The sequence below is a fragment of the Lissotriton helveticus genome, chromosome 4_1 (assembly GCF_964261635.1).
Source record: "Lissotriton helveticus chromosome 4_1, aLisHel1.1, whole genome shotgun sequence".
Taxonomy (NCBI): domain Eukaryota; kingdom Metazoa; phylum Chordata; class Amphibia; order Caudata; family Salamandridae; genus Lissotriton; species Lissotriton helveticus.
The window spans coordinates 306,270,775-306,293,721 of record NC_136063.1 but is presented as its reverse complement, the minus strand read 5'-3'; the positions used below and the strand labels follow the sequence as shown (position 1 = coordinate 306,293,721).

Genomic DNA, 22,947 nt, shown 5'->3' with positions numbered 1-22,947 from the left:
TCTTCAAAATGCTATGATTCCAGAAGGATTTAAAAGCGTTTTCGGATGCTATAGTCACCGGTGAACCAGAATCAGCCATGATCCTTAAATCAACTTCTCCTATACTTGCATTACAAAAAGGACCTTTTTTGCATTCAATTATACAAGATTCCTCAGTTACTCTAGACAACCCATCATTATTCATCTCCAAGTGATTTGCCTGTTCATTCACTTTAAGCGTTAAACTTGTAGTCTCCTGTAATGTTGAGTATACAGTATTAATATTTTGTTTCTCACTATCTGAAAGACAATTAACTCTCACATTATCCATACCCTTACAGACAGACCTTCATGAAATGTCCAGTTGTTTTGCATTCATTGCACTTTTTCCCCTGTGCAGGACAACTCAAACTGTTAGCTAAATAATAACTACATCCATGCCTATAACAGCTGTTACCCTTGGATCCGGTCTTAAAACTCCTTGCCCCAGTGACTTAAAAGTTTTTTTCACTGCACTCACACTTTAAGAAGAACAGGTAATCCCTGTAAGCAATTTTACTGATTCCACAGATCTTTCTATACCTTTAGCGATTTTCACAATCTCTACTGGTGTAGGATTTTTACAACACATCAAATACTCTTGTATTTTTTAAAGTTGACAATTCAGTATAATTTGGTCTCTAATGTACTCATCAGGAGCAATATTAAATTGACATGTACTAGCCAAAACTCCGAGTGCTGCCACGTACTGGTCTGGTCTATGTTTTCTCCTACCAATTGTTTTCTGGAATACAAATTAAAACGTTCCAAAATAAAACTTGGCTCAGCTCAAAAATGTACAGCCAGTCTTCTATGGGCTTCTATAAACACTATTACCCCTCACCATCACCCCTGGTCCTTGCACCGCTGGTAAATGATCAAAAATATTCTGACCTTCAGTGCCCAGACAACTGACTATTAATCCAAATTTTCTGTGTGGAGCAAAGTTATCAGTATCGATTACCACCAAGAAATTTTCAAACGTGCGAAACCAGAGCTTCCATTTCATATTGAGTTTACCAGGTTTTGGAACATTTCCACTTCAAGACATTTCTTTATTTGCCAAACAATCTTCGCACATTTTCTAAAGTAGACTGTAAAGGTGTAATCTATCAACTAAAAATCAACAAATCAGATGATAAAGTAAAAAACAAAATTGAATCAAATCTTATTAGAGACAGTAACTTCCTCGCTGAACGTAGCTTGTTTATAATGCTGACACAGGGATTAAACAAAGTGCAACACGCGTTGTATGAAGATGCGCATCTAAATGTGATGACGCATAATAGACAAGCACGCTCACAGCCTCTGACTTGCTTGACGCTGGTGTATGCACACCACAAACAGCGTCCAAAGACTTGCCTGACTCCGCTGTCAATGCCACTGATGTCACAACTACTCCCCAGAGCGCGCCGCCTCAACAACGAAATGAGGACTATGTACAAAATTGTTCTGTGTACATCACCACTTTGGCTGATCCAAAGTAGACTCGCTACCAGTAAATCTAGTCAAACACAACGCTTCCGGCAGTGGGCTCGGTGCCGCACAGCTTCTGGACGACATTGTCGCCAAATGTTATACTAAAAGTAAGTAAGTATCACACGTAGAACTCCATGCCGTGGTTAAAGATGTTTTATTTCATATAGCAATATAAATAAATTACGAGCCCACCAGTCAGCATCCCTGCATAGTCAAGTCCAGAATCCAACTGCCTTAAGCAGCTGTTGGATATGGATTACATGGAGATGCTAGAATGCGGACGCCATTCCAACCTTCTGCAGTATTCTAATACCCCCATAGATACAACAGTGGCATCCTGAAATCAATCCTAGCGATCTGACACACATCCTGTATCTGATGAAACTAGAAGATAAATCCGCATGTAATCATACATTCTTCCAAAAAGTGAAACAGAATCATATTTTAGCTATCCAGCAATACATGAGACCTATGAATCTTGTGATACAAAGTGACTGATATTAGCTTTTCTTTGCAGAAATGTGTAAGATACCGATCAGAATTTGCCACAGGCTCTTTGAAAAGCTACTATGACAATGAATTTCACAAAGATCTGGATAACTGTATCTTGAACTTCAAGGTCCTTGTATGACTCCAAATGAGGTAACAGATAACGCCTCTGCAGACGATTACCGTCACTGACCTTTTTATCCATGGCAGTAAATAATTGAAAGGTAAACGAAGGCAAAGAAGAGTTTTTACTGTAGGAAAGAACAAGTAAAGACACTAGTGCTCTACAGAGTAGCAGTAAATCTGATTGCCCAGAAGAAGTCCATCTGGGTTCTTCTGCTGAGAGTGAGGAGATACAGTGCATTAGGTCAGCAGTGCTGAGTGCACAGCTGGATAGAGTGCTGTGTTTAAAAGGTAGGAATACAAATTTCTGGATACTGTACTGCTAATGTATCCAGGAGTAGGTATGCTACTGCCTGGCATACATGCAATCATTGTGCTTCAGTCTGGCACATACACAGCCCTGCAAAAACATAAAAAAAGGCAGGATACCGTATGCTTACTGGACTCTTCTTTCCATACATGACAATGTTGGCGATTTCAACTTCCATTTAGAAGCAAATTCAGACATCATGAATAGCTTAGGCTTACCCCGATTGGTAAAAGGTCCTACACATTCCGTGGGCCACATGCTCAATGGGATCTTTTCAAACACCCCCCATCTCTCGGTCAAGGACATCCTGCTGCTCTATTGATCCGATCCTTCAGCTGTGCTGTTTAAGATTACTACGGTTGGTGGCACCACTATGCCAAGGATCTTACACAATACAAGGACAGCGCATGCTTGGAATAAATTCAACCAGCAGCAATTTCAACATCTTCTAGCTGTCTCTCAACCGGTTTATTCTGATGATGTGGATAGGAATGCCAGTAACTTCATTCATTGGTTGGAGGCAATAGCTTCCTTAGTACCCCCAGAATCTATCATCAAAGTAACGCATGGTTGCCCCTCGGCTCCCCGGTATTCAGATACATTGAAAAATTATAAACTGATCTGCATAAAACAAGAACGTCTCTGGAGTCTCTGGAGATTGGCTTACGATACCAAGGAGAAGGAAAAGTATCAATCTTGTCTTAACAAATAGAAAGCCCTGGTAGTCATTGAAAAGACAAAATATTTCACTCAGAAAATTAAGAGTGCTAAAAATTAATCTAAAACACTGTTTAATACAGTCCTGTCTCTTACATCTCCATACGTACCAGACTCTGTGTGCACAAAGCAACTGTGCAATAAGATTGCTAAACACTTCCTAAGCAAAGTGAAAAACATTTTTAATGAGGTTTATCAACCTAGGACCTTGCAGGAGGGGGCGGCCACTCAAGCGGACTGGAAACTTCTGACCGAACAAGAAGAGCCTGGTTTCTCTAAATTTGCTAACTTTGATGTTATGAAAGTGCTGGACCTTATTGCCAGGGCTAAATCCGGATCACCTTTGGACCTCTGCCCAGTGACAGCCTAAAAAGTGGCACAGGACATCGTTACTGATAACCTAACCAAAACGTTGTATTCAGTCCCCAGTTCTGGCAGCTTTCCCAAGTTGTGAAAAGTCGCCTCAATTTTACCTATCCTAAAGAAACGCAATCTCGACCCCAATGATACAAATCATTTCCGGCCAATTTGTTGTCTTCCATTGCCAGCAACATTTTTAGAAAGTGCCATGACCATTCAACTCTCAGAGTACATGACTGAGCATAGCTGGCTGGATGATGTGCAACACAGCTTTAGAGGGGACTATAGCACAGAATCAGCTTTCATTAAGTCTGTGGAGTAAATCAGAGAAGCACTGGATAATGGAGGCAAGGCCACCCATATTCTGTTAGACCTGTTGGAGGCCTTTGATACCGTCCACCATACCATCTTGGTGGATTGGTTAACGGCCATAGGAGTGCATGCACCATCTCTCAACCTTGAGATCTTTTAGGTTGCAATTTGTAGCCTTAGAACCATTTAAGTCGAACCTTTTTATATTCGGGGTGGAGTTTCCTCAGGGGTTCTCCATTAGTCCCACGCATTTTAATGCCGATCTATAAAGCTAAAAATCTGGGAGTAATCACAGATGACAAGCTCTCCTTTTCTAGTCAAGGTAACGCCATAAAGATAAAAAAGATCTTAGCTTTTATTTATCCAAACTCCCAAAAAATGGTAATATCGGCCTTACTTATGGCCAGGCTAGACTACTGCAAAAGTCTATACCTGAATTTACAGCAACAACATCTAGAAAAACTTCAGGTACTGCAAAATACTGGAGCTAGACTTCTCTCGGGTACACCCAAATCTTCATCGATGAGAAATGTTATTCAAAAGTTGCAATGGCTGCCACTGAAAAACAGGCTAAATTTAAAGCACTGTGCATCGCCTACAAAACTACATAACCTGGGACCTTCCCACTTCACCCATAAATGTAGGTGGTATACTCCCTATAGGACACTTAGATCTGCCAATTCTAAATCCTTGGTAGTACCCAGGTTTAAAAAAATGAATTGGGGAGGCAGAAGTTTCTACACAGAAACTAATGAATTATCCATACTGCCCCAAACTTGCTGACCTTTAGAAAGACCTTGAAAATCTGGCCCTTCAGTAATTAGATGACAGTACGGTCAATAGGAACCCACTAAGCCCAGTTCAGGGAACTAGCACCAGGGCACCTCAGGGTAACAGTGTGTTCTATAAATCCTGTTAACATTAACATGGCCTAGCCACTATAACACTCTGAGTTCTTCTTTAGGACACCAGAGCAGCCACGCTGCCAAACGGCCTAACTATTGAAGCTGCCAGAACAGTAAAAGTCAGGGGCAAGCAACTACAAACAGAGCTTGCAAACCAGTAAAGACAAGAATATTGCAAAGGAATTGGAAAACTCACATATAGATAATATAGTCAAAACTCCATTGTTAGTTACCTGAATCGATCCTTGCCTGCCTCCGAGCAGCACACTCTTCAATCCGAAGCTTGGGTAGTCCCTCTGCAACAGCTCTGGCCATTCCACCCATTTCTTCAATCTCAATAATTTGCTGGCAAAAAAACAAATAAATAGTAGTTAATGTTTTGTTAAAATCCAGTAAGTATTGTATACAGATTGTCAGAACCCCTTTCAGAGGGCCATTGAGCATGCAGGGGCAACTGGGCCCAGTTGGGGGGGGTGAGGCCTTTAACTCCTGATCTTCTGGGGCCCGACAAAGTATGGATCCTGAGCAATGGAGCCAAGTACAACTTCTGCACTTGACTCTCAGTGGTAGTTGTGGTCGAGCAGTCAAGGCTACCCCGAGGGGATGTAGATACAGGTCAGTGAACATGACTCATAATTTAAAGTGCAAACAGTATAAAAAAATAAATCCATGTCCAGTTTGATACTTGCTTTTATACAAAAAAAAGTCTTTTATTTCTAACTGTACACAGCAATGGTATACATCATTCAGAAGCAATACCACAATTGCCCCTTGAGGTCCGAGCTCTAGTAATTGTCAGGCATAACCCTGCCCCACCCTCCTTCCTGCAAAATGTTCACAGGTTATTCCTCATTCACTGCTGGGTGCATCCAGGGAATGCAAACGATTAGGCCAAACGCTTACGCTTCTCCCTCGGGCCCTTGGAATTTAGGCAAAAGTACCTATGTTGCCATAGAACCATTAGCAGCAACTCCCCTCGGGCCCCAAAGGCCCAACTCCAGTCTTACCCGCTCTGGCAGTCTTACCCGCTCTGGCAGTATTCAGCAGTTCAGTGAGTGTCCTATCCTTGGGTGTTCACGAGTCCTTGATCCTGTACGGCAAAGTCGAGCCACTCGCAGTTTATGCAGCAGAATCCAGCAGCACAGTCTCTCTCTTCGAGCAGCACTGCTAGTTCGTTCAAGTGATCAGAGCTGCTCCCGCTATGTAAACACAAAGGTAAGTTGCTGTTCCCCCTAACAACTGGGTTTGGGAAGTGCTGGTGTGATCCTCCGGCTTCTGACTGGAGCTCCTGAGAGGGTACAACGTCTTCAGCAGTGTTTTGGTGATCCTCAGGAAATCCGTCAGTCACAAATCACAGACGGGGGCTCGCCCCACTGGTCACAGCAGTATTCCTTCGGCAGTCAGCGCGATGACCAACCAAACCCTTGGCCAAAGTGGTACTGGCAGCTCCTCCTTATGCGCTCACCCTCACTACAGCGGTCCTTCCAGGCATACTGGGTCGATGGTTTCCCGCACACCTGGCCCAAAATCAGTTCACGGGTTATCTCATCTGGCATATGGGGTCACTGCAGTAAGTGGTGTGGGCCTGGTGCTTCCCGGGCAGCATTCCAGCATGGGTCAGGACAAGGCAGCCCTCTCGTGGCATACGGGGGTTGCAGAGCCGAAACTGCACATGGGCAATGGCCAGATCAGTGCTCAGCCTCACACCTCACTCAGGGAATCTTCATGCAGGGCTCCCCACTGGACCTCGCTCCCTCTAACGTTCTCCTCTCCCTCACAGGGAATACTGGTCTTAACAAGCAGGTAGGAATGGTGCTCCAGGGGAGGTAATCTTGGTGTCCTAGGTGATGTCCATTAACCCAGTGGGGAGACTAGCAGGCATTTTCCTCCAGTCCAGGTCACCGGCAGAAGTCTTGCGAACCCTTCCCTACTCATACAGCCCGTCTGGCTGCTTGGCAGATGACAAAGTGTGAGGTTTTAACCTCCCCTTCTTACAGCCCTTTCCCAAACACCTAATGTAATTTAGGATCTGAGTCTTTGAAGTTTTATGTTGTTGTTCTGCTTCTTTTAAAGTGGATATATTGCCTTTTCTTTCCTCTGAAACGAAGTCTGTAACAGCAGGCATGACTCTGAAGCTGATGGACCCACAACAAAATTCATGGCAGTGACCATAGTTCACACCAGGATGTCAGCCACAGTAATATGTGCATTAAAAGGTTAACCACAAGCTCCAAGCCCTACTCTTTAGGATTCCCTTTCAGCCTAATCTCCCTTTCCTGAGATGTTTCTGGACCCTTCTTTGTGATCTATCACTGAAACAAAGATCAATATTGTAAAGTGTAAAGGATAAATCCCTTCCTCCAGGGTGTACCACCCAGCACACAGGAATGCAGCATTACACAAATCTGTCTGGGGGGATTAATCTCCTGATCATGTTTTCACCAGGCAGGCCTGGGACTCCCAAAATGGAACCCAGGGCCCTCCATGTAATATACCATTGCAGGCGCATTGGCACTCAATGTGCATTCAAAGCACACCTACTGCAAACCACGGTTACATCCTTGTATTGTACCGCTACAGGCACAAACATATTCAGCACACATTCAATTTGCGTGCACTGTTCTGTACTTTAGCCATTCTGCATTGTACCAAGGTGTGCTATTTTAAAACACACACATTGCCAGCACACACTTTTATCATATGCGCTGCACATCGCTTCGCCCTTCATGTATTGTACTTCACGCAAGCACACGTACACTCAGAACATGCTTTCCTTGCACATGCTCTGCACAGCACTACATCTCTTATGTACTGTATCACACTAAAGATACATACATTTAGTACATGCACTAACCAGACATACTGTGCAGTACTGCTCTATCCCTGTACTGTACCCATCACAGGTACACATACAACCGGCGCAAACTCACTACTCCTATGCTGCACAGCACTTTCACATCTACCTGATTTAGACCAACGGTGAGTTAAGCACACAGCTGCAGAACTTTTAAAAGGGGAGTGAGGCTGTATGCTCACTCCAGTGACAGAGTAAAAAAGATATGGTCACTACTGCTGGTCACTACACAGTATACTGCCACCACGTGCTTCAGCTGTTTTTCTCCTGGTGAAGGCAGTACTGTGAGGTAATGCGCTTTGGGCATTTTGGGCACCCCTCTTGGTCCAAGAGACCGCAATCCTAGAGACTGGCCTTTGTCATGGCGCACACACATGATTTGTGTTAGCCTATGACACAAAGTCAGCATTAAGGATCTAGACATCAGTACAGTTGAACACTCAGGGCAGGTGAACATGTCTTTTACCATGCAGAGGACTTTTGCGTCCCAACATGGACACGCTGATGTGTAATGCTGCTTCTTAAGAGGACATTCTAAATTGTACAGTAATCCCACAAAAGTAATTTAACATTTATATTTAACAATACCATGAGGATCAGCAATTTACAAACGTGAAATTGCTGTGCTATTATGGGCAATTGTTTATGGTATAGGGAATTACTAGGGAAATCTGCATTTCCACAAGTCATTCACCATACCAGCCTGTCTTCCAGGGGTATATTCACTCCTCACACCAAGAGGATACATCCCCAGTAAATTCAGATGGTCGAATGTGGAATTATCATATTAGATGTTTTACCATCCAAATAATGAATACCTCGGTACTCAGAATGATGGCGGGCTTGCTGTTCTTTGTGAGAACCTACAGCAAAATATCTATAAAATGCAAAAGCAAGATGTTTGGACATGAAACAATATCACACACATACCATTTCCTAGTAGTAGGTCTCGGAGGTAACGCATAATTGAAATATAGTAACACTGTCCTGTTTTAACCTGTGATAATGAAGAAGGCTACAATAATGAAGACATTAGGCCAGAGTGTAAATGTCCCAGCACTGGACTCAACTACAGTTTTCAAATTATGGACAACATTTCAAATTATTCTAATGGTGACACAGGAGTCACTATAAAACTGCATTGGCCACAGGGCTAATGTTGAAGATCTTCCAACTAGCATGTTCGTGATATATAAACTTTTGGAATTTAGATATTTATTTGTTTACTTACTAGTAACTAAAAGCTGTATTCATCCTTGGAAAGATAGAGGTGACTAAGCATTCACTTTAGTGAGTGTTTTATATTTCAGCATGCTGTGTCTAAAGGTCAGATTTAAAGTTTGGCAACTGGGTTACTCGGTCACAAACATGATGGATATCCTGTCCACAGTATTACAAGTGCCAAACCCTAAATAAGGCTTTCGTTTCTAAGGCCTGCCCACTCATACAGCTAGCACTGACAACTCTTCAAGGGTAGCAAAGTCAAGCACAGTGCTTCAAAGCAGTATCCAACTGGAGAAGGTGGCGCTGGGTACCGTGGTAAAACTGCATTACCAATTGTCGTATCTCACTACATAGACACAGCTACATTGAGGTACCCATAAGAATACACTAATTCAACATTTCCTCTATTTGGAATAACTCTTTAGAGAATAATAATACACTGAATAAGATAAAAATAAGGGTTAGTGTACACATCTTGAGTCTAACCCCTTTCCTTAACACTAAACCTAATTCTACATCTTACTATAATAATAAGCATAACACTAAGTAAACCTAAAGTAAACCTACTTCATACTCAAAGCCTCATTCAAACTCTAAACCTAAGACTAACCTTTACGCCAAACTTAATCAAAGGCTAAGCCCATCTCCCCCTCACCCTAACTCTAAAACTATTTCAAACTCTAACCCTAACCTTTACCGTAACCCTAAAGCTAAGAACCATCTTTAATGTAATCCTAACCCTTACCCTTTGTACTTACCATGTAGAAATAGTGGTATTCACAATCATGGTAAGTTCAAGGTAGCATCCTCTATAGAAAAGTAATGGTGTAACAGATTACCATTTATGGGATGGTAAATCATGCATACACAATATACTGCCCAGTAACCAACCAAAGAATCCCAGGAAAGGTTCAGATTGCCATAGAATTGGTATGAATAGGGTATAAATAACATGCTAGACTTTTAATCATCAGTCATTGATCGTCATAGCAATCAGATTTCTGCCCATACCTAAAATGTAACTATCTATACCACTCTGTGAGTGACCAGCAGCAAGCAATGATTACATGTATTAAATGGGCAGTGTAGAACCACTGGATTAGTATGATGGAAGATTACAGCAATCCCAATATTATGATTTATTCAGGAATATGAACTTTCCTTCTGTGAGCCATCAAAACAGAATATCTACCTTGAGGGCAGCATCATACAGATCGTTCGTGAGGTTTTCCATCATGTAAGAACCTCCCCACGGGTCTGCCACTTTAGGAATGCCCGATTCCTCCTGAATTATGATCTGAGTATTCCTGGCGATACGTGCGCTCTTCACAGTAGGTAACCCTAAGGCTTCATCAAAGGAGTTCGTATGTAAAGACTGGGTGCCTCCAAATACTGCAGCCATGGCTTCAATCACTGTACGCACAATATTGTTGTAGGGATCCTAAAATAAAATAATACATAGACATGTCATGAAAAGAAGGCCATACACTGTACTTCGCACTGTCTATTATGTAAGCTCCACTGTAAATGTTACACCTATCGCCTCTATTTTATTTCAGTTGTGTGATTGATTCCCTTCGAAGGAAGTACTAAAATAATTTATTACAAACATAAACTTGAAATATATTTCAGATAAGAATCAAAAACGATATACTAATAAAGAAATGTGCAATGTGAGGTATCCTGGGTCAAGGGGAGAGATAGATGGCCTGACTGGGAAGGTGGGATGTTGGACCTATTCTTTCAGTGAACCAGAGGTCTCATGGTGGAGGCTGAGCAGGTGGTGGAACAGCTAGACAAGCTGCTACAAACTTGTGTACATTTGACTATGTGCACCAGAGTGTTGTGTTGGGAAGGCCTTAGCAGTCCAGATTTAATGATGCATGCTAAATACAGGACAGGGTTGACTGCATGAAACCATGATTGTATTTATTATTAAAAGAATGTGTGAAGTAAGCAAATGGCCTAGAAAAGTGGACTAAATGTTTGAATGGTAACACTAACCATGTGTGATTGATCGCCATATTTTAAGAAACTTCATATATTTTCTTCACAACCAACAGTATACATAGAAGAAAAAACTTGTAATTCCTCTGGTGAGAATGATGTAACGATGACTGCTTTATGAGCCAGAAGGAGAAAGAAAAAAGTAGCTTTACTTTCCATATCATCCATATGCTTCTGGCAAGTGGCACTGTTTGCACATTTGTGTTGCAAAGCACAAGACGAGCACAAATGACCACCTCCTTGTGCGATAAGGATAACTGGTAATAAAGCTAAACAAGGTACTGAAACTAGGGTGGGGTTAGACACATGGGCCGGTTGCTCAGGGGAGATAATGAAAACCCAAATTCCTACTGCTAACCCGATGACAGCATAAGGTATGCAGGGAAACTATAAATTGCTTGTCATAATGAAGGCTTAAAAAAATGACTCAGCTATATAAGTGAGATGGTTAAAAATAATTAGGAGGTTTAGATAGGGAACAGACAAAGGCCCTGATTACAAGTGGGCCAGTAAATTCCGTCACATGCGTAAAACATTGTTTATGCATGGGTAAGAATGAAGTGTTTGGCTGTATTTAACACATCCGATAATTATCAGAATGCGTTAAATACCTCAGCTGTCGTAAAAATTTGGGCAGGTTTAACGATATTTAACAGGGAAAATTGTACGGTATTTACAGTACCATGCCAATTTTGCTGCGTTAAGCACCAACATCCCCACAAACTTGTGACAGGTGTTATTTATTGCACGTAATAAATAACGTACCCGCGATAAATAACACCTAAGCTAGCAATCAGCGCCAAAATGGTAACAGATATGTGATCAAATATGATCGGAGCATTTCTAACATTTGCCTTGATTTGCATATTATCTTTTGAGATGCTTACAAAAAAGTGAAACTCTAGTATCGCCAAACAGCCTATATATATTGTTGGTGCAACAGAAGTTTGCCTTCAACTGAGAGAATTTTTAGTTCTACAGCAGCAATGTATGATACAAGCACCTAAATACAAAGGAGATCAATTATATTAGAACAAATCAAAAGAGGGGAGGCAAAAGGAAAACTAGATACACATATTTCAAAGAATTTTTTTTTAAATCATTACAATTTACAATAACATATATACAACAAAATATCATCATCATATAAGCTTTATTTCGACTATTTAAGTTATAAAAGCTACAAAGAACATACGTGAAGTTCATAGTTGTACATCATAAAATCTTTCATACATTTAATAGGATTTTTGAATTAAAACTAATGAAAATATAAAAACTAGTTAAAACAATAATTACAGCATCAAACAGAGGATGTTACAGGTTTACCCTTAGGGTCCTCCCCACACAATCAGGTTATGCAATCAATCTACAATCAAGTACTTGTGCAACAACTAGTGCATGTGAGGGTAGCCTAAGTTTAATCACGAAGACCCAAAAAAGCTACTTAGACTAGGGGTCAACCCGGCCATTATGGAGGTGCTCTCATCAGTGCTTTCCTTCTGATACTCCCTGTGTGGCTTAGAAACTTGGCTATATCACAAACAAAGGGGGGCCTGGTATCCGACTTCGATATGCGGAGTGCATCCCAGTGGTTTTGTGTGCCCAATGGTCGGCAAATCTGTTTGAGACAATTATCCCTGGGCCGCAAATAAGCAGGGCATGCAAACAACACATGGGCAACAGACTCCACCGGGGCATTACAACCAGGGCAAGTGCTAGGACTGGGAGAGTTAAGGTGCCACTTAGCTGTAACCTCACTCACAGGAAGGGTACCAAGCCTGAATTGAATGTATACCATCCTGTCCTGGGGGATCTGGATTGTGTCTAGGTAGGGTTCCAGAGATCTAAACTGTTTGTGGAACATAAATTCCTCTGTGAGTTTATATTTCACTGAAATACTGAGACAGTGGGGAAGGAGCTACAGACATCAACAAAAATCCCAATGAAAATCCCATAATGTAAACAAGCATATATAAATACTGAACGAATCACAAAAAGAAATAAAATATTGAAAATAACGCCAGTATAACATAGCAATCTACAAAAACAACATGAAAAAGACATACAAAGTTGATATTTCGGTTCCCTGTCCAATGACTTTCAGGACCATCATCAGGACATGTGTGAGCTCTTAATGGGTACTTGTCAGAGCTTTTTTAGTTTATTGGTTACATAGTCATGTGACCATAAATGTGCCCTTGAGTTGTTCATGTAGTAATTAAATTGATATTATTATGTTTGCCTAATGGCCAATTATCATGTCCTCCAAATAGTAGTTTGTGCAGCTCACTGCTAGGTCACTTTTCCATTTTGTTGCACAGGAGTAAATAAGGAAGATGAATTTTGTTTGGCTTGTTGGGCACAGTTTTATTTTGTGAGCCAGAGAGCATGCAAAGAAAAGTTATGTAGATTAAGATGTATTCTATTTGTTATGTTTTTGTTTATAATTTTCTGTTAGACCCGGCATCCTTAGGGTGGGCTTCCGTCATACTTTTTGCCTGTTAACCTCCTTTTTGCTTTATCTATTTCTTGGCCTTAGGACTCTGAGCACTTTACCACTTGTCCAGTGCTAAAGTGCATGTACTTCGCCTCAAAACATGTTGGCATTGGTGTATACCCACTGGCATATTTAGTTTACTTAAAAGTCCATTGTAAAGTGGTATACCACATACCCAAGGCCTGTAACCTAAATGCTGCTAGTGGGCTTGTAGTACTGACTATTCCACACAAACAAGTAGCCTTTCAAACCCGTCTCAGGCCTGCCATTGCCACTTTGACTTGCCAAGCCGTAAACTCCCCTTTTATTACACATAAGTCACCCCTAAGGTAGGCCGTAGGTCACCCTAAGCGCAGGGTGTTGCATAAGTAAAAGACAGGATATGTACTTTTAATTTTACATGTCCTAGAAGTGACAGACAGCTACATTTATTTTTTCACTAATGTGAGGCCTACTCTTGTCATTGACTAGCAATGGGAATTTTTTAACACATTTTTAAGCTGTAATTTCTGATTAGAAAGGAGTAGCTGCATCAGGTTTCTTATCTTTGGAAAGGTATTGATAAACCCTCTTGAATTGCAAAGTTGGATTATTATTTTAGAAATACAACTTTTCGAAAGTAGACAATTCTCTATTCTTACTGCTCTGTGTGCTTCACAGCCTGTCTCCAATACACGTCTGGCGCTTTGTGCATTCCCTATTAACAGCCACAAATGCAGGAAGGGTGGGTGTGACAGAGAACTCATCTGCATTCTGATAGCTCTTCCTGGGCAGAATGATAGAGGGGGAGCCGAAAAGGCCTGGGTCCTGTTTCCCACACAAAGGGCTGATTAACCCATACCGATAGCATGGGCAGGAAAGAAGGGGGACCTGTGCACTACAAGGGCCTGCTTTGAAGCCACCCCTACTTCAAAGGCACACCTGGGTGTAGCTACTGGGCCTATGGACCTGTGAAGAACTCTGGCAGGAGTAAAGACTGCTGTGCTACAAGGATTGCCACTCTACTTGACTGCTGCTCTGGAAGAACTCTTTTTCTGCTTTGCTGCCCTGCTGCCTGCTGCCTGCTGATCTCTGCCCTGCTGAGGACAAGGATGGGGCCCATCTCACTTGCACCCAGAGTGACTCCAACGGCTTGCTGGATCGCCCCCTGTTCTGAAGTCTCAGAGCCATCAAAGACTTGCTTCAACAGCACCTGGATTCTGCCATCTGCGAGTCCTGTCCTGCCAAGTGGTGCCAATCCAGCCCTGGGCCCTTCAAAGGTGACTTCTGCTGTCCAGAACCATCAAAAGCGATGCAGTGATGACTATGCATCAATTGGAACCAAAGCATTGCCCTTCGACGCCGACGCATGAGCAGATCGACGTTATCGCTTCGACGGACTGCGTGGCTCGACGGTGAAGGACAGTGATGCTCGAAGATGATCTAGCGTCTGTATCGTAAAGGGGTTCGTTGACGAAGCCGTCATTGTTTGAGCGGATTGGAACCGACGCATCGAGACTTCGACGTCGATGCTTGCTCCATCCAAGGTACTTTCTCAGCAGGACCTACATGATTTGTGTAGCCGCCCTGCCCCCCATCTGGGTCAGCCTGAACTTTGGATTTACCCCAGTCAAGGGTAACCTCAAGTAACTACTTCTGATGTATTCTTTAAAAATTCATAACTCATGTTCTACTTATTGTTTTTTTTGGCATTTTGATCTTTTTTTTGCATACGAATATAATCTATTTTTCTAACCGTATTTTTGTTGTGTTTTCATTAAGTTACTGTGTGTGTTGCACAAATATTTTACACATTGCCTCTTTGGATAAGCCTGACAGCTCTGAGCCAAGTTACTAGAGGGCGAGCACAGGTTATCTTTTAGTGTATATAGCTTACCCTGACTAGAATGGTGGTTTCTGCTTGTACAGATTGCATACTCTGACAACCAGGAACCCCAATCTACCAGTTTCCATTACCATGTGATCATATATGGGTCTTTCAGCTATTCACGAAGTAAATCTGAATTTTTATAAATGCAGTCGTTTATTCTTTGGGTTTCCTTGCTATTTTCAGTAGGTTTCGGCTACATATGAAGGCCAAAGTGAATGAAAGGCAATCATTGTTATTGTTATCAAAATTTAAATAATACTTTTTTCCTACTGGTCAATTATCATGTCCTCCCAATATTAGTTTGTGTGGCTAACTGCTAGGGCAATTTTTCATTTTGTTGCACAGGGGTGCATGAGAAAGATGTTTTTTGTTTGGCTTGTTAGACCACTTTTCATTTGTCAGCCAGAGACCATGCCTATAAAGCATATGTGGATTAAGATGTATTCTAATTGTTATGTATTTGTTTATAGGTTTCCATTAGCATGTGACCATAAATGGGTCTTCCAGTTGCTCATGTAGTAAATCTGAAACTTTAAATATGCAGTCTAGTTTATTTTTTGGGCTTCTTTGCTACTTTTAGTAGTATTTTGCTACAAGATATCATTAAGTTGAAAAAGCGTATAACTTAAAAAATACTTACTCTACTTACCTGCAGTACCTAAAAGAGTCACCTGTGCACCCTAATATGTAATGCTGTCAAATTTCAGAGATATAAAAGTCAATGTAAAATCCATTGAATTTCAAGCCCGTTTTGGCAACCCCCCTTTTTTCTTTGCACCCCTTGACCAATCATTGCATAACTTTCGGTCCTCTGACAAGGAAACAGGTGCATCATCTACATTGGATGTGGTTCACACAGAAAAAGGAAGGAAAAAAGACAAAGGGGAGAATACCCTGAAGTGGGTGATTCTGGAACACCTCAGTGGACAGGACAACCTGGAACAACGCCTACTGGAAAAAGAACAGTGCTGGGTGTATAAACTCAAGACTGATACCAATGGATTAAATGATGCAATTCCATGGGGACTATTGGCTACCAGTAGCAGTAATAACCTAATCATGAATTACCATCAGCAAAAACCTCTCACATCTCCATTAATAATTACTTCCTGGAAGATCTCCCCGGGAAGTTATTACCAATACTACTTTCCATTTACATTAGATCAGCACTGAAAACTAATACCATAACAGTGTGAAAACCTTCGGGCCCCCCTTTTTTGTTATTAATTAATAGGATGTACTGATCATCTAGCATATTGCCAAATAAATCTATCTTTGTCCCACTGTGTTCATAGTGTGTTGTTTTATGGGGTCTTGTTATTGCTTTGTGTTCAGCATGTGTAGAACATATTAGCGATGTAGTACATCGAGTTTTCCAATATGGCCGCCACGTTGTCCCAAACAGGGCGTCCGTCTTTGAACATAGCCGCGGTCTAGGCTTCCTAAGCAAGCAGGGCGGCAACTCCGAAACCTTCTTATCCGGCGCTCGAGACTGAGACGGCATCCGCCAGTCTCGAGGGATGCCGAGTAGGTTAACAAGCTAGCAAGAGTTCCGTAACAAGTAAGACCCTTCCGTTTTTTGCAGGCACCACGGATCCAAGGGGCGACTGCGTTTGATACAGCCGGTGCGCCCGTGCTGGACCGGTAAGAACCGGGCTGACTAACAATCCACCATTTAACATTACAGATGGTTCCCGCGGACTTCCTTTATCCCTTGTAGGACCTAAAGGCTTATTAGAGCCCTTAAAAACGTATGTTGAACCCCCTGTTGTATGTCTGTCTTACGTGTGTGTATTACCACTTGGCACTGCACTGATTCCGGGTCTGTGTGTATATATTTCTTAGGACTTTAATTGGTTTTCCGCACTCAAGCTCCTCATTCTAGGAAGCACGATGGTTATGCTGTGCACGAGAATATCCATGTAAATACGTTTTTTTAACAATATTCTTTTCAGGGACATCACGCTCATGCTCAAGAGCGCCATATGAAGGAGCGAGTAGGCTCATTTACCGGCTCATTTACCTGTCATTTCCACCACATCTTTGTATAAATAAGAGGAGACCTGGCAGATGGCAAGGGTCTGCACTTTAACACTGTTCTTTTTCCCAACAGATACACCACTGAATTACAGAAGAGTCGTATGTATACGTATATTTATATGTACATGCTCATTGTTAGGCATACTATTCATTTTTTGGAGTGGTACTCACAGGGCTGGACCCTGTGACGTCCTGAAGAAGAGCTGAGGGGTACAGCTCGAAACTAGTTGGCTTTCTACTAGGGTCCCGGTTTCATCGTAGAACCAGTTCACCTAGAGAACCCCCCACTTTTAATATATCTACTAGGAGCACGAATAAAGTTATTTCCGCCCACTAGTAAGATATTTTTAACTCACACCACTCCACTCACTTCCCTTTTTACACTGCACCACACATAGTCCTCAATAAAAGTGCTCCTACGTAGTTCGCAAGTCGCAACACGCCTCAACCCGCAGCGGGTTGGGATGCCCCTATGATGAAGCATGTCACCGTGAGGAAACTCCAGTGAGTGAGGGGACTCAAGAGAAAGGGTATTCTCCCTTTGTCTTTTTTCCTTCCTTTTTCTGTGTGAGCCTCATCCAATGTAGACAGTGACTCGTCATTACGGCTAGGTTCTTTATCCGATATTTCGGATTTTGTTGACTTATACTTTAGCTGTGGAGGGCGAACCTAGCTGTCATTCCTCTACCTCCCCCCTTATATTTGAATTTTAAGGAAACAGGTGCGACAGGTCTGAAACGTTTGGCAGACATGTGTCAAACAGGTGCAAAGATATTAAGGGAGAAAATCCAAAAGATATGTATTTATGCCCCAACATCACATCTGGGACAGATCTGACAGGGATCTGTATGATGGTCACCTGTTGACATGCAAGGGAACTGCTACAAAAGTTTCCAGATCAAGTTTGAGGAACCTGCGCCTAGAAGCTTTTATTAGAAGCCAGTATTGTTCCGCATTTTCTCCCTCAGCCAAGGTGTAGGACACAGCACTGTAATATGTGACACAGGAGCATTGGGAAAAAAAATATCTTCATCAAGGGTGGGAAGTGCTGCACCCAGCCCTACGTTGCAGCTGTGGAATTTAAAACTAAAAATTAATACATGGGTTCTTGCTAGGAACGGTAGAATTATGCATTCTTAGGCAATAGGTGACCATTTTACAAACCTGGATTCCAGTAGACCTAGCACTCTGTGAATATAGGGAGGCGTTTGGGAGCTAGAGAGTGAGGAGAGTCCGAGAAAGAGAGGGAGAGTAAGCGAGGCAGTGAGAGGGGAAGAGTGAGGGGTGGGAGAAAGGGATGGGTGAATGGGAAACAGAGGGGGGAGAGGAGATGAGTAAGGCACTCAGTAGGTGCATGGAATGTGGCCCAAAGGTGTAAGAGATACAGACAGCCATTACAGGCACATTGTCTTGTACAGTCTAAAAGGTCATGCTGTTTAAAACCGCTAGGAATGGAACTATCAGAGACACAGCTTAAAAACAGATATCAGAACAATTTGCATTTCAAAAGGGCTTTGTTGTAGTAAAAACGTTTTTAACTCTAACCTGTTCTGTGAGCGACCAGCCAGAAGTCTGGCAATGAGCTCTAAGTAAAAGAGATTTGGAGTCCTTTGGTTGAAAGTTCTTCTCAATTAAATGGGCCCAAAGACGTCGCCCTGCTCTCATCTTTGCTATTTCCATGTAGAAGTTCATACCAATTCCCCAGAAGAAAGACAGTCTGTAATCAAAACAGCAATGAAAACCTTATTTGGTCACTAGATGATAAACTACTATAATGCAAGCATAATAATAATAAACAAATAATAACAACAACAATATTCACAACACTATTACTATTATTATTAATAAACACTTGTTTCTTTAGATTGAACCTGGTCAGGTGTAAAAGTCACTGTAGTGATGAACAGAATGTAGCGATGTATTCGATTGTTTGGGGTCATAACCACATATGGAATGATTTTGAGCTGGATTTCAGTTGTTAGTTGCTGGTGAAGGGCTGAGAACAAGGAGTAGTTGAAGGAGCTGTTTCTTCAGTTACAAATACATATATGAGTATCTGCATTGCTTGCCTTGTACCTTCGGTACCTTTGCCACACTCCAAATCATTTCTACTCCCTTTTGTCCTACCACTCCTCATTGACTTCCAGGTTTTCCAGATGTGTGCCAAATGGTCCTTTTTGTACGTAAAATGTTGATGTAGTCGGTTTGATGAGTAGTTGTGGATTACAACAAAATGCCTGATGTGGTGAGGGAGCAACCTGGGTAGTCTGAACAGTATATGAGACAGGAGTGACCCTTGGAGGAGGTCACATATGACTGAATACATTAAAAACAGCAGAATCCATTAAGTATGGGGCCTCTGCGGGTTCAATCAGGGAGCGGTAAATGATGGCATTGTAGAGTCCGAGAAAAGTGAGCATGTGTGCTTTATGTGCTGTATTTACATAGCATGATCTTGATCACAAGAGTAGAGAGTGCTTTATCTGATTGTGTGTAGTAAGTATGACTGATGAAATGCTGTGATGAGAGACAGCGGTAACATGCTTGGAATTGACAGCCAAATGCTAAAGGATTGACGCTTTAGGAGTTGTATTAACTGGTTGCCCAATAAGTTTCAAGGTTCTTTACGATCCAGGGCGTGCCGTTAATTGGATGCCAGCTTGCTAAAGTGGATATTTTGAGGCGGTGAGAACAGTGCTTGAAGTGTTCGAACACAATTTCAAAATTTAGGAGAGAGAGTGTTTAATTGTATAGGTGACAGTCTTTGAAAAAGGTGGTTCAGACTGCATTGCTTGTTGTATGGTGTTTTTCAGTGTGTAGGAGCACCCTAGTTTGGTGCAAACGAGTCAGGGTGTTGGGCTTGGCCCTCTCTGCAGCTTCATTCCCAAACATTTTGCCTTCACCTTTTGGTTTTCCGAGCCTGTTTTAGTTGGCTTTTAGGACTCTGTGCCCTTTACCACTGTTAACTAGTGCTCAAGTGCTTGAGCTCTCTTCATTAAGCATGGTGAAATTGGCTTACAATCAACTGGCACATTTAATTTACTTGTAAGTCCCTAGTAAAGCAGTACAACATGTATTCAAGGCCTGTAGATTAAAGCTCTGCAGCACTGATTTTGCCACCCACTTAAGTAGTCCTTTAAAACATGTCTCAGGTCTGTGAGTGTAGTTTTAACCTGCCATTTCGACCTAGCAGGATAAACTTTTTTCCAGGCCTAAACCTCCCTTTTAAGTACCTATAAAATCACCCCTAGGGTAGGTCTTAAACAGCCCACAGGACAGAGTACAGTCGATTTAAAATGTTGGACATGTACTTCTAAGTTTTACATGTCCTTTAAGCAAAAAACTCCTACATTTTTCTTTCACTACTGCAAGGCCTATATCTCCCACAGGAGAACATTGGGTTACCTTATTGCATTTAATAAGTGATAACTTACTATTGGGAGCAAGTGGGAATAAACATTTGGTGTCTAAAGAATTGTAATTTTAAACCCTCCCTAATGGTAAAGTCGGATTTTAGGTCAGAATTCTGAAAATGGCACTTTTAGAAAGTTGATATTTTTTTGCTCCAACCATTTTGTGTCTGTAGCCTGAGTCACATGGCTAGGTGTTGGCCTTTGTGCATTGCTCCCAGACATTGAGACAAAGGGGGGATATGTTTGGGCAGGATGAGCTGTCTCTGACTTCATAGGAGAGCAGAGCAGTCACCTACCACACCTGCACAATACAAAGCCTCTGCCTCAACACACTCACAAAGGGTTTGACACTAGTCTATTGTGTCTCCAGACAAGCTGGGGCCAGGGCAGGGAGGCAGGAAATTTCAAGCACCTCTGGGGGTAGAAACCTCTAAAAGCTTCTCTTACTTTAAAGATGGCACCAGGTATAAATATTAGACCCTCAGACCCAACTCTTAAGACCACTTCTAGACCCATGGCCGCTGTCAGAACAAGCATTTGCAATGCAAACGGTCTCGGCTTTGGGACCTTATATGTGTTGAGCTATGCAGCACCTTATGCGCTGCCTGCCCCCAATTGTGCTTTTGAAAGTTAAGTATATGATAAAAAGGAAACATTAGACTTACAAAAGCGTCCAGTAACCCCATTAGACAAAGCTCATAATGATAAGCAATACCTTAATGCTGATTAAATATAGTTACCATGAAAAAGGGGTTTTACCTATGCCTCTTATAAGCACAATTATGCACGCATTTAATGAATCATACAGAGAAAACCACATTAATTAGTGAACTCTGACAAAAATGTCATTCGCATTTAGGCTTTTATGCATTTAAATCTTTTCAAGAAACAAAGAAAGATACAAAGTCAACTGTACTTTGAGCAAACATAAATTTTGCTAGGGAAAAGCATAAAGACACATTGTATGCATGAATAAACACAAATGAATAAGTGCAAAGTGAATTACAAATGAACAAAAAGTATTTACAAAAGTGAAAAGTGTAACAGTATCATCCAGTCATATGCATCAATATTTTTAGAAAATAGCGTCTTATACATTCAATCAGAAATCCTGTCGCCGTTTAGTTATCAAGAAACCATTTCAAAAAAGTGCAGAAATGGGCAACCAAAACTCAATTAAGACAAAACATTGCTTTTTGCCGACGCGTTTCGAAATCCAATGTGTGAATCATCGGATTCTCATCAGGGCGAGGAGATATATCCGTCGATACTGTTTAGGGGGAACAAAAGGGGGAAGCGAATTTAGAGGGCTGAGCCTTACATAAATATTAAAAGAGCTTGTTCCCAATAAATGCACCAGATGGGTGCAACATACCTCATGTGACCAAAGGTGTATGGTCCCAAAAAGTTATTTCAAAATCAGCTTTCAAAACTAGTCATCGGACACTGTGGATGTCGACCTGCAATGAAGCGACATAGCTGCATCAGTAAATGCTGTGTAGCTGCTGGGTTTTGCAGCTTTAGGGGCAAAGAGGGAAAATGTACATGGGTTCAATAGTTACCTTCGAATCCAGTGCGTTCAAGACTCGAGGTGCAAGCAGTTCAATTTCAATGGTCTGTCCCCAAAGTTATGCTACAAACAAAAATGGATGTCTATGTTTAGAAGACATGTAGCGTTTTTGAATATGAAATGCCCAGGGTGTTTGGAGGAAGGAGCTTACTTTTTTGCGCGGTTAGCTGAGAATTCCGTCAGGATTCCAATCTGTTAAAACATCCCGGCGGTAATGGTTGCTTCAAGGAATGGCAGAACAATGGCTCAGTGCCGGATTTAATCCTGCATGGGAATAGCGGAAAACGCATTACTCAGGGCCCTTCACGGAGGGTAAAGCATTTGTGTGCGCCTAGAGGAGAGCAAGACTCACCGGTGGTGCTTAATTTGCCGCGGTGTGATCCAAACAAAGGGGCAGGGAAGGCGGAACGCTACCGCGGTAACAACAGTAAAAGGACACCCAATGGTCACATGCAGCTGTCAGCCAATCAGGCGGATTTGGATGCTGTGATTCAGGCTGCTGGGAGTTGTGGGACTTGTAGTTTTCTGTGAAGTGGGACAGTGCGGGGAATTGGCACCACTCATATTCTGGTTACCTCACTCAGAACATTTAACCCATTGTTAACGCTATTAAACTTCATGATGAGATATGCCTCTTTGCGTAAAAGGGCTGCCTCAATGTCTTGCGAACAAACTTTAGGGTCCACCCATGTGAGGACCGTCCATTTAAAATCATTTTCTGCATGGTTTTTATTCAGGAAGTGTTCAACCATGGGTGCA

The 22,947-nt window shown here is 41.9% G+C and overlaps 1 protein-coding gene across 3 annotated transcripts in view; it reads right to left on the bottom strand.

Annotated features, from left to right (window-relative positions):
• Positions 1–22,947, bottom strand: part of LOC144828554 (methylmalonyl-CoA mutase, mitochondrial-like) — a 268,618-nt gene that overhangs the window by 152,563 nt on the left and 93,108 nt on the right. For all 3 annotated transcript variants that reach the window (XM_078686829.1, XM_078686831.1, XM_078686830.1), the window contains exons 5-7: positions 18,751–18,922; positions 9,984–10,232; positions 4,947–5,058 (exon numbers count right to left, since the gene is read on the bottom strand). In XM_078686829.1, coding sequence (XP_078542955.1) covers positions 4,947–5,058; positions 9,984–10,232; positions 18,751–18,922 — 533 coding nt within the window. The remainder of the gene's footprint in view (positions 1–4,946; positions 5,059–9,983; positions 10,233–18,750; positions 18,923–22,947) is intronic.